Source organism: Geotrypetes seraphini, chromosome 19, assembly GCF_902459505.1.
Source record: "Geotrypetes seraphini chromosome 19, aGeoSer1.1, whole genome shotgun sequence".
Lineage (NCBI taxonomy): Eukaryota > Metazoa > Chordata > Amphibia > Gymnophiona > Dermophiidae > Geotrypetes > Geotrypetes seraphini.
The window spans coordinates 13,277,829-13,295,301 of NC_047102.1; the positions used below are offsets into that span (position 1 = coordinate 13,277,829).

At 44.6% G+C, this 17,473-nt stretch overlaps 1 protein-coding gene across 5 annotated transcripts in view; it reads right to left on the reverse strand.

The window, feature by feature from the left end:
- Positions 1-17,473, reverse strand: part of LRP4 (LDL receptor related protein 4) — a 163,138-nt gene that overhangs the window by 42,632 nt on the left and 103,033 nt on the right. For all 5 annotated transcript variants that reach the window (XM_033928224.1, XM_033928223.1, XM_033928221.1 and 2 more), the window contains exons 8-15: positions 16,304-16,429; positions 16,076-16,201; positions 10,827-10,961; positions 7,977-8,102; positions 5,872-6,102; positions 3,303-3,459; positions 1,844-2,061; positions 608-784 (exon numbers count right to left, since the gene is read on the reverse strand). In XM_033928224.1, coding sequence (XP_033784115.1) covers positions 608-784; positions 1,844-2,061; positions 3,303-3,459; positions 5,872-6,102; positions 7,977-8,102; positions 10,827-10,961; positions 16,076-16,201; positions 16,304-16,429 — 1,296 coding nt within the window. The remainder of the gene's footprint in view (positions 1-607; positions 785-1,843; positions 2,062-3,302; positions 3,460-5,871; positions 6,103-7,976; positions 8,103-10,826; positions 10,962-16,075; positions 16,202-16,303; positions 16,430-17,473) is intronic.

A 17,473-nucleotide genomic window follows, 5' to 3' on the forward strand; every position in this document is an offset into this window, starting at 1 on the left:
CCGCTACCAACCCGCAAAACCTATCAAATAGGTATCAGCCTGCCAGGTATGCAGAGAGCTGGAATAACAAGGGGTTAGGGAAGCAAGCTGAAAACTGGGAAGCCTAGGTTCAAATCCCACAGATGCTCCCTTCCGACGGAATTAAAACTAGAAAATGCTGCCGGAAAGTTCAAGAAAGGAATAAAGACCATCCTCTTCACAGACTACTTTAACTAACAAAGCAACATAGAGGAGATAGCTGGCTAAGCCCCATTAGGCCCCCAACATAGAACACGATACAGGTATTATGTGTGCAAATAAGTAGGATTTAATATGAGCATAATACACGATACTAGTATATGTGTATATAAGTGGAATAATTGACTATGATATAAATGTGTACATATATGTAGAATGATATGGTATAAATATTGTCTATTGAAAACCAACTCAGAAAACACTAACACCTTTACAGAAGCTCATGTAAATTGCTCTGAATTGACTCTCCAGTCATTGGTAGCAGTAGAAAAGCTTTCAATAAACATTCTATAAATGGCATCTAACTCCTAGGTGCCAAGCCTGAAATGTATGCCCATTTGTAAGTCCTGCTGTCCCCCTCTGAGCTCACCTGCTGGCTGACGCTGCGGGTGCAGGGTATGAATGTCCATGGGGAAGTGCAGTTTGTTACGGATGATCTCTTGGTTTTTGCCAGTGAATTTGTTGGCACTGTTGATGCTCTTTGTGTGCCAGTCCGTCCAGTACAGGCTGTCTTCAAACACGGTAATGGCAAAAGGATGGGGAAGGCCTGAAGGGACAAGTCAAGAGCCAAATGTCAGCGATCACATTTCTCTTTTCCAGCAATAAACCAGACCACACCAGTTCTTCATCCCACCATCATCCAAGATTACCAGGGTCAAGTATGGAACTGCCAAGTTACCCCCGATCCAACCCTTTTTTGCCTGCGCTGAGCCTGTGACCAGTGTTCCCCTGTAGGGGAACAGATGTTAACCCATGGAAAATCCTTTTAAATACTGCTCTCAAGTGACTAAAACATATAGAGAGCAGTGAAGATAACAGCAAGATAAAATTACAAGGTACAGAATGGGAATAACAGGAACAATTCCAGGATCCTGGCATTGGACCTTCTCGTCTCTGGCAGACTGTTTCTGGCACAGTGGCAAGAAGTAGCCAAGTTGGCTGCTCTAGATGCTGTTTCCCTCAGGATTAAATGGCCCAAATTAAACATACCACATCCTCCAAAAATTTGGAACAGTTCTCACTGGCTCAGATTCTGTAACCGGAGCCGATGTTGGCGGCCGCTGATCAGGTGTCAATCCCGCAGCGTTGGAACATTTAGCACTCTGAGCCGTGGTAGAAACTTCTACCGCGGCTCAGCAAAAGGGGGGTTTATTACATGTATGTTGCATTTTGCTGTTACATAATTGTAAAGCTTTTATAGATGCTTTAGAGTGATCTGTCTGGTGTAAAGGCGGACTACAGTACAGGCCCTCATGAATTTCAAAAAAAACGTGAATATGGTTTTTCACCTGTCAAAAGGCAGGAGAGACAGGATAGGCCAGCTGAAGCGCCGGCGAGTGAAGAAAATCACTCACGGTATGCTCCGACCGCCTCTTCCTTTACTAAAGTAAGGCTACACCAATCAGGAGCTGCTTTGACACGCCCGATTTAGTACAGGAAGAGGCGGTCAGAGAATACCGCAAATTAGTGAGTCCGCAAATTCACGGGGGAACACTGGATACATGAATAAATACCATAGAATACGAGACATTTTCAGAGTTCCCCCTGTCCCTCCTTTCCAATATCTCCACGCTTCTCTCTTTAGTTCTGGTACTGTCACACTGACCTTGGCTGATAACAGCTCTCCGGTTCTTGCCATCCAGGTCTGCCCTCTCTATGACATGATGCTTGGCATCTACCCAGTACATTCTGTGTCCAGCATAATCAATGGTCAGCCCGTTGGGCCAGAAGAGATGAGTGTCAGCAATGATGCATCGGCTAGAGCCATCCATGCTGGCATATTCAATGCGAGGTTGGTTACCCCAATCTGTCCAGTAGATGGTGCTAAAATGAAATACATTATGAGCAGCTGGCGGTATTTCTGCAACATAAAGACAAGCTCATAATTCTAAACTATTTGGGGACTGTGGCGCAGTGGTTAGAGCTACAGCCTCAGCACACTGAGGTTGTGGGTTCAAATCCCTCGCTGCTCCTTGTACCCTGGGCAAGTCACTTAATCCCTCCATTGCCCCAGGTACACTAGGTAGAGTTTGAGCCCACCGGGACAGATAGGGAAATATGATAAAGTACCTGAATGTAAAACCACTTAGGATATAAGTGGTATATAAATACATTTATTTACATTTTTAATATTTATAACCTGCTTTATCTACAATTCTAGGTTTGGTACAGTTGAACATACATAATAACGAAGTACAAATAAACCAAGAATTGGAAAAAAAACCCAACAAAAGTATAGCTTTCTCCATTGTTTGCACACCTGCACAATTTAAATACCATTGAAAGCTTGGCTGAAATAAAAATTTTAAAAAAAATCCTTTTAACAGTTTGAAAGACTCCGCACTCTTGAGAGATCTGGTTTAGACTGGTAATGTGTTCTCTTTTACTTACTGTACGTTGCAGCTATTGCAAGAGAGGATTCAAAGTAACAGCAAGAGATGACCAGCCCCAGGGTTCTTCCTCTCCAAGGGATTCAGGGCTACAGCAGAGTTGGCTTTGTTGAAGGTTGCTGCTTCTCCACGGAATGCAGGGTGATGATAATGTATGCAGTGGCATAGTGAGGATAGGAGGCGCCCCCCCCCCCTACACTCCACACTCGCACTCTCTTCCTCCCATGTACCTCTGTAAATCTTCGCCAGCGCGCATGGCTTCTTCAGCATGTTTCTCACACTAGCGTTGGGTTTCCCTCTGATGTCACTTCCTGGCCCTGCGACCCAGAAGCGATTCAAAGGGGAACCAGGCTGGAGCGAGCAACAGGCAGAAGTTCCTCACGCTGGCAAATATCTACAGAGGTACGGGGGTGGGGGAAGGGATGGCGTGAGCGGTGCGTGGTGGGGCAGAATGGAGAGGTGCTGGCGCCCGGGGAGGTCCAGCACCCCCCTTACTATGTATGAATCCTGATATTCATCCCTCCCCCACGTCTTAGTTTTTTTTCCATTACCCATAAAATGAACCATGACCTCTGTTTTTCCAAGTTCTATTGTGTCACCCATGGAATACAGTGCTCGAGGAAGTATAAGACAATAATACAGTACGACCTCTACCCGCCCTCCAAGTTCACTTACCCCTCCATGGGATGCAGAGCTATAGCACGAGGTTTTTCAAGATTCTGCCAAAGCAACACCTTTCTATGAGTGCCATCTACATTAGCAACTTCAATTCGGGATGTCCCTGAGTCTGTCCAGAAGAGCTTGTCATGAATCCAATCAACAGCAAGACCTCCTACAGTATCAGGAGTTAAAAAAAGATCCGTGTAAGAGAAAAACCACACTTTAGAGGAGAAATTGAGAGAGATGGCAAACACATTTACATATCCCAAAATATAACGAAATGTACAAGAGGAAGCCTTAAATATAGAACAAGAGAGATCATGATATGAAGCTGAAAGCAGGGAGGCTCAGGAGGATGGGAAAATAGACGAAGTGGGTCCCTTACTTAGGGTTGTGGATATTTTATGGACTCTTTTTTTTTTTTTTTAATTCTTTATTCATTTTCAAACTTACAATAAGTGTGACATATGTTCAAACAAATTAACAATAAATATATCAGTTAATAATCATCATTGGTACAAAACATAAACTCTTATCACCCCCCTTCCCACCCTTTCCTACCATATAATCAAATATCTTATAGAATATGTAATAGTAAATTAACTCCCCCTCCCCCCCTCACTATTGAACTTGTAAATTTAAGGGAAACAATTTCATCTAAATAGTACAATATTTTGTTAATGGCTCCCACACATCTTGAAATTTCCTGAAACATCCCCGCTGTATTGCAATAAATCTCTCCATTTTATAAACATGACAAAGAATTCCACCAGAAATTATAATTTAATCTACTCCAATCTTTCCAATTATACGTAATTTGTTGAATGGCAACATCAATCATTATAAGTAATAATTTATTATTGTTTGTAGAAATCTGACTTTTTGGTCTCATTGCCATATCAAATAGCACAGTATCATATGATAATGCCACTGGGTTATCTAATAAACAATTAATTTGGTCATTTATCTCGACTTCCAAAAGGCCTTTGATAAGGTCCCCCATGAACGGCTACTTAAGAAATTGTCGAACCACGGGGTGGGAGGGGATGTACACAGATGGATCAGGCACTGGTTGGCCGACAGAAAACAAAGGGTTGGAGTGAAGGGCCAATACTCCGACTGGCAGAGGGTCACAAGCGGTGTTCCGCAGGGGTCGGTGCTGGGACCACTGCTGTTCAATATATATATCAATGACTTGGAAACGGGAACAAGGTGTGAAGTTATAAAATTTGCTGATGACACCAAACTCTGCAGCAGAGTTAGGAACACAAAGGAGTGCGAAGACCTGCAAAGGGACCTAAGCAAACTGGAAGAGTGGGCAAACAAATGGCAAATGTGCTTTAACATAGAAAAATGTAAGGTCATGCATATAGGGAAAAGGAACCCGAGGTACAGCTACAAAATGGGGGGAACATTGCTGGGGGAGAGTAATCTTGAAAACTTGGGTGTGCTAGTGGATACAACCATGAAATCATCAGCGCAATGTGCAGCGGCCTTGAAGAAAGCTAACAGAATGCTGGGCATCATTAAAAAGGGAATTACAACCAGGACGAAGGAAGTCATCATGCCACTATATCGTGCAATGGTGCATCCGCATCTAGAGTAAGGCGTCCAATATTGGTCGCCGTACCTCAAGAAAGACATGGCGATACTTGAGAAGGTCCAGAGAAGAGCTACGAAAATGATAAATGGTATGGAGGACTGTTCATACGCTGACAGGCTGGACAAGCTGGGGCTCTTCTCCCTGGAAAAGAGGAGGCTTAGGGGGGACATGATAGAAACTTTCAAGATCGTGAAGGGCATGGAGAAGGTAAACAAGGATAGATTCTTCAAACTACGGTGAACCACAGGCACAAGAGGGCACTCAGAGAAACTGGAAGGGGAGAAGTTTAGAACAAATGCCAGGAGGTTCTTCTTCACACAGAGGGTTGTGGACACATGGAATGCGCTCCCGGAGGAAGTGGTCAGGCAGAGTACACTACAGAGATTCAAAGAGGGATTGGATGGATTCCTGAAGGATAGGGGGATTGAGGGATACAGATAAGGGTAGATAAGAGTATGGAAAGAGTATAGATGAAAACAAGGGGGCTAGGGCTAAATCAAGATAACATGACAGGTCATGGACCTGATGGGCCGCCGCGGGTGCAGACTGCTGGGCGCGATGGACCTCTGGTCTGACCCAGCGGAGGCAAATTCTTATGTTCTTATGGTCCCAAATTGATTTCCAGAAATTCATAATAAATGGGCAATAGAATAATGAATAATAAATGATCTAAAGTCCCTGCTTCTAGATGACAGTGCCAACATTTATTAGACATAGAGCTATCCAATTTTTATTTTATGGACTCTTGTTCTAATAAAGTCTACATCAGCTACATCAGTCTTCATAGCCTGTTTGGTATGGATTTTCGTCTCATCCGTGGATTCCAAGGGTCAATTTCTTGGTTGGGTCTCTTGTAGACGTCATTTTCTATCACATTCTATGTTCCCATGTTTACTTGAGTCATCTTCTCCCAGTCCTATATGTGAATTAAAATGCAATTTCCTTATTCTGAAGGGAGAAAGGGGAAGAGTGTGCTCATACCTGGACTCTCTAGCCCTGTTGAGACCACCTCCTCCACATTGCTACCATTTAGGTTGGCACGCATGATGCGATCAAGAGTGACGTCAGACCAGAACACCAGCTCCTTATTGTGGTGGAAATCCAAAGCGATGGCATTCTCTAGATTATTCAGCAGGAGTGTATACTCAGAGCGGTGAGGCAGAACCTGGCGGATATCAATCCGATTGGCAAAGAGTAGCACAGGTTCTGGGCCTAGAAAGCAGATGAAATAAGGCAGTCAGAGTGGCATAATCAAAAGAAATATGTAAGTCCAATTCGGACATATAGTGCTAGACGCCCAAAGTCGGCAGTAGTAAAATGTTCATTCTCGAAAAAATACATCTAGAATATTTTTTTTTTTTTTGAAAATCGTCTATCTGGACGTCCAAGCCATTGATCGTCCGGACCGCCATTACTTCTATCTTTATACCACATTTTCAACCAAAAATTTGTCTAAGTCCCAAACACATAGAACAAGACCATTTGGACATGGGAGGGGCCAGCATTGTGAAGGACTGGCCACCCAGACATGGCAGCAGAGCAGCAGGGCACCTTACAGGGTACACTGCTGTGAACTTCACAAAAAGAGTGCCACACACATCTCACCAGAACTCCCTTATAGGTTATGGTGACACCCCCCCAAACCCACTATACCCACCTGTCTACAACCCCAATAATCCTTATGGCTCCAGGTGGCACCTATATGGCAATACAGTAGGATTTTGGTGGGCTTACATTTTCCACCATGAATGTGGGCCTGGGTCCTCCTCTCTATGGCTAACTAGCACACCCCCAGGCTACTTATGAGACCTGTGTGGAGCTCTACTAGGCTTTCCTATAGCAGGTGCTGATGTTCTGGAGACAGGTATGTACGTTTTTATTCTGACATTTGTGGCAGTGTGAGGGGGTCAGTGATCACCGGGGGAGTGTGTGGGGGTCTTTGCGTCATCTCTGCAGTAGTTATCTGGTCACTTTGCATACCTTTTGGGCACTTATCGTCTAACTCACAATGTATAAGTTTTGTCCAGGAAGTCCCATGAAACATTCGATTATCCCTGCAGGACGACTAAGTATACTCCAGAGTCCTCTATAAATGTGCCTGCTTAGCCTTCAAGATTCTACATGGCATCCTACCCCCCGTTATCCCACTCCTTTGGAATTCCTCTAACCCACTCTCCTCTAGATCCTCCCAAAAACTGAAACTATCTTTCCCATCTACAAAAGGTATATCCCGCGCAGGAAAACTTGGAACATCCCTCCCTTTTAAATCCACAGAACTCTGGAACAACCTCTCATCCCCGCTCAGAAATGTTAGCTCCTTCCAATCCTTCCGTAAACACCTGAAAACTTGGCTCTTTTCAAAAATCTAATCATCCCCGTTCTCTAGTACCCTGTTCCCTCCCTATCTTCTTTTTCCCTCTCCTATATCCATCTTCGTAGCTCCTCTCCTCTCAACCTCTGTAAACCGTGCCGAGCTCTGCGCTTGCGGAGATGATGCGGTATACAAACCTAAGGTTTAGTTTAGTTTAGTTTAGGTCGGCCCACATTCTGCCCAACTGCTACCCTAACCACTCCTCCAGATATGCCCCTTTCAGCTTTGGGCACACAGCGGCATTCAGAGGCCTAAATAGTCCCTGGATATGTCCAGAAAGTCGGTTTGATTATCAGCACTTTCCAACTTGGGCGGGTTTTTAGATGTGTTTAAGTTTCAATTATGAGCCCCATTGTGTCTGTGTGGCACAGAAACTATGTAACACATAGAAAAGAAAATTCTGGAACACAACAAGGAAATCAGTGTCTAGGAAATGCAGAACCCATATCAGAACCCACCGAGACAGAATACATACACAGGTTCAGTGCCACAATTAGGAAAAATTGTGAAACACATAACACACTCCCAAAGAGTGCTGTCCTCTCTTCAAGGTCAAGAGTGACATCAGACCAGAACACCAGCTCCCTATTGTGGTAGAAATCCAAAGCGATGGCATTCTCTAAAACCTAGCAGACACCACAGCATCCCAGGCACTTTCTCCCATGCCTTTCATACTTGCCATTCTGTGCTTTCACCCCAGTCCCATGTTTCTTACCCAAGGCCTTACAACTGCGCTTGTCGGGACGAAGTTCGTATCCCTGCACACACCAGCACTGGAATCCACCCTCTATGTTGGTGCAGCCCTGGCTACAGTAACCATCTTCTGCACACTCATTAACATCTGGAAAGGAAAAAAGGTCAGAGGTTATGCTGAGATGTTATCATGGAGACCAAAACTTAAGACAGAAGAGAAACAGTAGTAATACTCTCAAGTTACTGCTAATGTCTGAGAATGGAGCTTGGATCTTGGGGATCAGACTTGTAGTTCACAAGTCTACTTTTAAGTAATGATCAATGTACTCTTTGCTTAACTTAATCAATCTTGTTTTGAACGTGTTAAATATCTGATTGCTTTATTGGTATGAATGGTCTTTCCTCAGAATAATGGAGCTCTTTTCTGAGATTACTGTATTTTTCGCTCCATAAGACACACTTTTTCTACCTCCCAAAAGGAGGTGGAAAAGTGGGTGTGTCTTATGGAGCGAATACACCTCCCCCGGTACCTTTTTTTAACTAGCGGTGGTCCAGCATGGTCTCCTGCTGGACGGCAGCCTTTCTTGTTGCAGAGTGGCGCATAAGGCAGGAGTGCGACCTTTGCGCTTTCTGCCTGGTCCCACGGCGCTCTGTGATTGACTGTCGTCAGTTCTCATGAATTGCGAGCCAATCACAGGGGCTGTGGGCTTCGGGCTTCCCAGCACCAGACGCACCTACGTGTAGAGGAGGAAAAACAAAGAAAACTGAATTTTTTTTCTTGGTTTTTCTTCTTCAACATGTAGATGCGTCTTATGGTCAGGTGCGTCTTATAGACTGGAAAATGCGGTAATTTTAGATTGTAAACTGCCTAGACCTGTACACTAGAAGAAGTGGTATAGAAAGTCTACATCAGTTGTCTTTCAAACTTTTTTTAACTCCGGCACACTCAATGGAGCAAATGTTTTTTTGCGGCACATTAGAATTGAAATTATAAAATTGCAAAACCAACAACAAAAAAAAATTAAATCTGAGAGTTTAAAGTTCTTTAAGCTATGTATACCCATACATAGCTTAAAGAACTTTAACAACTGTAACAACGGTGAAACTAAAGTGCAGAATTGAATTGCTAATCAATGCAATGGATGTGCTTGTTTTTGAGTGCAAATTAACTCAAAACATGGCTCAATAGTTAACAAGAAAATATACAATTCAACATCCATCATCTGCAGTTGTTCTCTTTTTTTCGATTTAATTTCTGTCAGAGTTGAAAATCCAAGTTTGCAAAGATAAGATCCAAATGGTAACAAAACCTTGATTGCTGAGGTTGTGGGTTCAAACCCATGCTGTTCCTCATGATCCTAGGCAAGTCACTTAACCCCCCCCACCATTGCCCCAGGTATATTAGATAGATTGTAAGCCCACTGGGACAGACAGGTAAACATGCTTAAGTACCTGAATAAATTAATTTAAACTGTTCTGAGTTCCCTTGGGAGAACAATATAGAAAATTGAATAAATTAATAGTGTGAAGTTTCAGCCTCTGATAACCAGAGCTAGTATTGTGACATCATAATGCCTCATTCCACCAATACCTAAGAGCCAGCCTTATCAGTGATGTCACAATGGCTTCATTGTCCTTTACTTGGCTCACTTTTACTACATTTTGATTTCTAGAGTGGCGCAGTGGTTAAAGCTACAGCCTCAGCACCTTGAGGTTGTGGGTTGAAACCCACGCATCTTCTTATGACCCTGGGCAAGTCACTTAAACCCCCCCATTGCCCCAGGTATATTAGATAGATTGTAAGCCCACTGGGACAGATAGGGAAACATGCTTGAGTACCTGAATAAACTCAAGTAAACTGTTTTGAGCTCCCTCGGGAGAACAGTATAGAAAATTGAATGAATTAATTACTTGCCATTAGTTTTCAAGGACCAATCACGTCTTAGAATGATGCTTGCCTGAGCAGTTGTATCCTTACACACACAGATGCTTGTAACACAGACATACTCTTGCATACGTGACGTACATGTTATCTATTGTAGTGTATACTTATGAAGTGAATTTTTAAAACCAAAGAAAAATTCTGGAATCTCTCGTGGCACACCCAGAATCTCTTTGGGGCATACCGCTGTGCCAGGGCACACAGTTTGGCAGACACTGGTCTACATCAACCATAAATCTTATTGAATGATTTAGGCATGTTCTCTTCTATTGTGCCTTTTGTAATGAGGATTAAAAATGCTATTAGATCTGGTTGGGGGAGGAGGAAGGATTATAGGCAGCAGAAACACTGTAGTGTTCCTCTTTTTTTTATTTTGAGTTGATGTATACTTCTCCCTCGTTATTCGTGGGGGATACAGGCAGAGCCGGACCGCGAATGGTGAAAAACCGCAATTATCCGGCTCTGACCCACCCCCACCTCCCTGCCGCCTTCCCGGCCTTACCTGGTGGTCTAGAGGGCTTTCGGGGCAGGAGCGATCTTCCTACGCTCCTGCCCCGTGCAGATCGCCATGAGGAAATGGCTACTGCGAGTTCCCGTAGTCTCTCAAGACTACGACGGGAACTCCCTACAGCCATTTCCTCATGGCAATCTGCACGGGGCAGGAGCGTAGGAAGATCGCTTCTGCCCCGAAAACCCGCTAGACCACCAGGTAAGGCCGGGAAGGCAGCAGGGAGGTAAAAAATATGGTTTTTTTAATTTTCCCCCTCCCCAGAAAAAAAATTGCGATTATGTGAAATCGCGAGTGCAGAAACCGCGAATGGGGAGGGGGAAGTGTAATGCTTGAAATATTTGTCAAGTAACTGTTGTGTCTCAGTGCTGTGACCCAATTACATTTAAATGGTGGGGGAGGAGCTTGCTACTAAGTATCACCTTGGCAGGATCTGCCATCCTCCATCAGTCGGTATCCAGTGTGGCAGCTGCACTGTGCAACCCCCCGTGTCATGTGACACTTCTGAGCACAGCCGCCATTGTTAACGTTGCAGTTCTCATCACCTGTCCGGGGACCTGTAGCAAGACACACAAAGATATGTAGAGAGGAACAGATTAAGTACAGAAATAAATATCTAAGACCCCCAAATCTTTCATGCACTACTACTGCTATAGTCATCATTCCTATAGTGCTACTAGATGTATCTAGCACTATACACATACAAAGGGTTACCATACATCCAGGAAATCGCGGACAGATCCTCTTTTAGAGGACGGTCCGGGCGCCCGGAGGGATTCCAAAAACCGGCAGTTTGTCCGGGTTTCGGAAACCCTGAGCTCGGAGGCTGCGTCTGGAAGCCTTGGCACATGGGCAGCCGTCACTGTGATGACATCATACGCACACGTGCATGCGTGCGACGTCATTGTGTCGAGGTCCGCACAATCACGAAGGCTTCCGAAGGCCTTCGAGCTTGGGGAGGTACATGTGGGGGGCGTGGCTAGGGGAGGAATAGGGTGGAGCCAGAACAGGGCGGGGCTGGGGGGGGTGGAAAGGGACGGGGCCAGGCATCCTCTGTTTTTTCAAATCTGGCAACCCTGTACATACAGTACACATAAGAGATGGTCTCTGATCTATGGACCTTATGATTTTATTCCAGACAGACACAAAGGCAAATAAGAAATGTATGGGAATGATTAAATATGGGCATGAATAAGAGAGAAAAGGGAAAGGGGACTTGTATACCGCCTTTTTGTGGCTTCGGCATTTCAAAGCTTACCTTCAAAGCGGTGGGCACGGGAGGATTAAGTGACTTGCCCAGGGTCACAAGGAGCAGCACCGGGACTTGATCTCACAACCTTTGGGTGCAGAGGCAGCAACTCTACCAGTGAGCCGCACCTACAGTCTGTCCCAATAGGGCAATTCTTATGAGAGCTGAGTACAGGACAATCAAGCCATAATGACATCACGGGTGAGGTTGGCTCTTAGGCATTGGTGGAATGGGGCATTATGACATCACAATCTCAGCTCTGGAATGTTGCTACTCTTTGGGTTTCTGCCAGGCCTGGTTGGCCAATGTTGGAAACAGGATACTGGGCTTGATGGACCTTCGGTGTATCCCAGAATGGCAAATCTTATGTTTTTATGTGAGCCAAGTACCGGACAATCCAGCCATTGTGACATCACTGTTGGCTCTTAGGCATTGGTGGAATGAGACATTATGACATCACAATCTCAGCTCTGGAATGTTGCTATTCTTTGGGTTTCTGCCAGGTACTTGGGACCTGGGTTGGCCACTGTTGGAAACAGGATATTAGGGTTTGATGGACCTTCCGTCTGTTACAATATGGCAACTCTTATGTTCTTATGTGAGCCAAGTATAGGACAATGGAGCTATTGTGACATCACTGATAAAGTTGGCTCTTAGGCATTGGTGGAATGGGGCATTGTGACATCACAATCTCAGCACTGGAATGTTGCTACTCTTTGGGTTTCTGCCAGGCCTGGTTTGGCCACTGTTGGAAACAGGATACTGACATTCAAAGCAGTGGGCACTTGAGGATTAAGTGACTTGCCCAGGGTCACAAGGAGCAGCACCGGGATTTCATCTCACAACCTCTAGGTGCAGAGGCAGCAGTTCAACCAGTGAGCCACCAGTGAGGATCAGACTTAAAAGCAGCCTCAAAAGGTGGGCTTTTAGTCTAGATTTCAACCGGGCCAAAGAGGGAACATGTCACATCAATTCAAGAACCCTATTTCAGGCATGTGGTGCAGCAAGGTAGAAGGAATGGAATCTGGAGCTGGCAGTGGAGGAGAAGGGCACAGATTCAAGGTAACTTACAGTACCTGATGAGTGGAGTTCCCAAAGAAGGGTGCAAGGAGAGAGAGAAGAAAAGCTGAAAAATGAACTGTGTAAAAATGGGTTAGAAGCCAACAAAGTGACCTTAGAAGAGATGCTGCATGGGCAGAATGATGCTGACAGAAGATAAGCCATGCAGCTGAGTTTTCAGTAGATTGACGGGGAGAGAGATGGTTCAGTTTTCAATAGACTGACGGGGAGAGAGATGGTTCAATTTTCAATAGATTGACGGGGAAAGAGATGGTTCAGTTTTCAATAGACTGACGGGGAGAGAGATGGTTCAGTTTTCAATAGACTGACGGGGAGAGAGATAGTTCAGTTTTCAATAGATTGACGGGGAGAGAGATGGTTCAGTTTTCAATAGACTGACGGGGAGAAAGATGGTTCAGTTTTCAATAGACTGACGGGGAGAGAGATGGTTCAGTTTTCAATAGATTGACGGGGAGAGAGATGGTTCAGTTTTCAATAGACTGACGGGGAGAGAGATGGTTCAGTTTTCAATAGACTGACGGGGAGAGAGATAGTTCAGTTTTCAATAGATTGACGGGGAGAGAGATGGTTCAGTTTTCAATAGACTGACGGGGAGAGAGATGGTTCAGTTTTCAATAGACTGACGGGGAGAGAGATGGTTCAGTTTTCAATAGACTGACGGGGAGAGAGATGGTTCAGTTTTCAATAGATTGATGGGGAGAGAGATGGTTCAGTGAGAGGTTGCAGTAATCTAAGAAGGAAGGGATAAGGGTTTTGATTTGTTATTGTTTTATTTTGTTTTGTATGTGGATCTAATAAATAACATTGTATGTGCAGCTAATAACGTAAGTAAATAAATAGATTCAGAAAGGAAGAGGCACATTTAAGTGCTGCAATAAAGAGAGAAATGAGAGTGTGTAGGATAGGGCGATATGATGTTTTCAGTGGTAGGAATACAACTTTGGAACTCTCCCCCTGGAGTCCTGCGGTTATGCAAAGATCGAGTTTGTTTCAGGAAACAACTGAAAACTCATTTGTTTGTTAATGCATTCACGTAGTGTGTTCAGTTTGGCTCAATTCAAGTGAGTTACATTACATTACATTAGGGATTTCTATTCCGCCATTACACCTTGGGGTTCAAGGCGGCTTACAAAAGATTTATAAATGGGGGTTACAATGGGAGAACGATTGATTTACTAGGATGGTAAAGGGTGGATCTTTTGACATTTCTAGGGACATTACTAGGGAAGAGAAGAGTAGCTCATTTGTCAGTTTTGGAGTTATTAAGAGAACGTGAAGTTAGGGCTGTTTCAGGAATTTCTTGAAAAGTATCGTTTTTATTTCTTTTCTTAAAGTCTTGTAGTCAGGGGTGGTCATCAGAAGGTTGGAGATCTCCTCCCTTCCCAGGATGGTCTCGGGGCTCAAAGATCTTCCGTATGAAGTAAGGCTGAATAAATTGCAGCTGTACTCACTTGAAGAACGAAGAGAGAGAGGGGACATGATCGAGACATTTAAATATATCACGGGTCGTATCGAGGTGGAAGAGGATATCCTCCGTCTTATAGGACCTTCTTCCACCAGAGGGCATCCGCTGAAAATCAGGGGAGGGAAATTTCATGGAGACTCCAGAAAGTATTTCTTCACTGAGAGGGTGGTCGATCATTGGAATGAACTCCCACGGCAGGTGATTGAGGCCAACAGCGTGGCAGATTTCAAAAATAAATGGGACATTCATGTGGGATCTCTAATGAGGTGAGGGCAGGGGGTGGTGAGCAAAATCAAACAGAAGGGTCAATGGAGTGGGCAGACTTGATGGGCTTTGGCCCTTTTCTGCCGTCATTTTTCTATGTTTCTATATATGTGCTATGATATCTGATCATTAGAAAAATTTGTCAATGGTCCCCATATTTTATTAAATTTTTTAATATAACCTTGTTGTAATGAATTCCACCAGAAAGTGTAGTTTAATTTAGTGTAATCTTTCCAGTTCTGAGTAATTTGTTGAATGGCGACCCCTGTTAAAATTAATAAAAGTTTATTATTGTAATAATATTTAGATATAAAACTCTGATAAGGGGGGGTGTTTAATTTACAATGTAAGAACAATTATTAAAAATTTTCAAGTGTTTAATATAAATGAATGTAATACATGTATTTCACTTGTTGTAAGAATTTTTTAAAAAAGAATAAAAAAAATATATTGGAAAAAAAAGAAGGTTGGAGATCTGGTTGTCTAGCCTTGCGGCTTGAGTGGCTAAGAGGCCGTCGTGTAGTTTTGTTCTTTTTACTGCTTTGATCGGAGGAGGTATGAATGGGGGGTGCGTTTTTCTGTCTGGTTGTGGATGCTTGGATGAGGCGGTTGTTCAGGTAGGTTGGGCTGTCTCCATTTAGGGCTTTAAATAACATGCAGTAGAATTTAAATTGAATTCTTTCTTGGATTGGTAGCCAATGTGAGTTGATGTAAGCTTCTGTGATATGGTCATGTTTTCTTAATGAGTAGATGAGTCTCAGAGATGGATTTTGGATAGTTTGTAGTTGCCTGGTCATAGTAGAAGGGCATGGAAGGAAGAGGATGTTGCCGTAGTAAGTTGTGAGACCCTGCAAGTTCTTTATGATACGGATTGTAATTATAATTTGACCTCATATGATCCCTTTGCGTCAGCGTATGAATTAGTAGGAATGACATCCAGAATATTCTGCCATGTTATTATTTTTATGCTATGTGTGTTTGATGTTATTCATTATGTATGTTTATCTGTGCACCACTTTGATTTAAGGAGGTTATAAATGTTTTAAGTAAATGAAATAGGATATGTGGAGAGATAGAGATGTCAAAGACAACCCTGAAGGGTCCAGAAGGTACCATTAATCCAGTGGTCTCAAAGTCACGACCCGCCAGGTACTATTTTGAGGCCCTCGGTAGGTTTATCATAATCACAAAAGTAAAATAAAACAGTTTCTTGATCATATGTCTCTTTAGCTATAAATGACAATATTATTATTAAGACTTAGCCAAAAGGAAAGATTTATAAACTATAAAGAGTTTTACCTCATGCAAAATTGTCATTTCTTTAATAAGATATTAACTATTTTTTTCTGCGGCCCTCCAAGTACCTCCAGATCCAAAATGTGGCCCCGCAAAGGGTTTGAGTTGGAGACCACTGCATTAATCTAACTCCAGATACAAATCTCCCAAGCTTAATTTTATCAGCAACAAGATTCCAGAAAAAGGGCAGAGTGGCTTGATGTAGGGGTGGAAAAGAGAGATGACGGGAGAGGGAAAGTGATAAATCATAGTAAGTAGACAGAGGGAGCTGGCTTGCTTCAGTTTGACCGAAGTGCCACCTGTGCCGGGATACTTACGACAGTTCTGGTGGGGGCGCTCATCACTGCCATCCTCACAGTCGTTCACACCATTGCACACTTTCCTCTGCCCTATGCAGCGACCACTGCCACAAAGGAACTGGTCAGAGGCACACTGGGGAGTCCCTGTAAGGGGGGGGGGGTGAGAAGTACAGACAGAGCTGGTGATAATAGAAAGAATGCAAAGGAGCCCTTCCCACTGGATTCCCGTTCCAGAATATTTCTCACCAGTCTTCTCACAGCCTTCCTCATCGCTGTTATCGGTACAGTCATCCTCTCCATCACAGCGCCAGGAGAGACGGATGCAGCGGCCTGAGGCACAGCGGAACTGATCAGCTGTGCAAACAGAGGCAGCTGAAAAGGAGGAGGAGTCCATGTGAGATGAAAGCAGTGGCTGCATACCCTGTTCAGTCCTCTTATCACAAACTGTGTGCCGCAGAGAGATTCTTTTTATTTTCTTTTTAGCATTTATATACCACTTATAGCCCAGGTACTCAAGCATTTTTCCCTATCTGTCCTGGCAGGCTCACACTCTATCTAATGTGCCTGGGGTAATGGGGGATTAAGTGACTTGCCCAAGGTCACGAGGAGTAGCATGGGATTTGAACCTACAACCTCAGGGTGTTGAGGCTGTAGCTCTAACTACTGTGGACCCACTGTGCCACACACTCCCATTCTGGGTGTGCTGAAAGACGCTGGCAAGGAGGCGAGGTCCATCCAGTAGGCAGTTAGCCAGCACCTGCGACTCTTCTCCTCGCTGGTGCCTCTCTACTTCTCCAGCACCCCCTACCGATGGCTCAGACATCGATGTGCGCACATTTCCAGGTGCCCTCCAGCCGCGGCCTGGAGTTTACTGCGCTGACGAGTACAAAGGTTCGCGGGACACTGCTCTACCCTATCACCCAGCCTGACGTATCACACCCCATAATCCTCCCATGTCCAGCCGCAAGTGCCACGCCGTACTCTCAACTCTACCTACCAGTGCTCTGCCACGCCTCCCATTACCCCCAGTGCCACTACACCCTGTTCCATCACATTAGCTCAGGGTATCGCAAAAGCCACGGCAAGATTCCGGGGGGTGCCACGAGACGCCGGCAAAGAGCAGAGGCGCCGGTGCCGGCAGGCTGCCTACAGGGTGTGCCGGCACACTCATCTCTTCTCCTGGCCGGCACCTCTCCTGCTCCTGCACTCCCCACTGGTGGCTCAGGGCCCCGCCTGGAGGGCTTTCGCGCCTACACAGATGTCAACGTGATGGACATCACGCATGCATGCAACGTCATGATCACGTTGACATCCACGCATTTCCAGGTGCCCTCCAGCCGCGGCCTGGAGTTTACTGTGCCGACGAGTACAAAGGTTCGCGGGACACTGCTCTACCCTATCACCCAGCCTGACGTA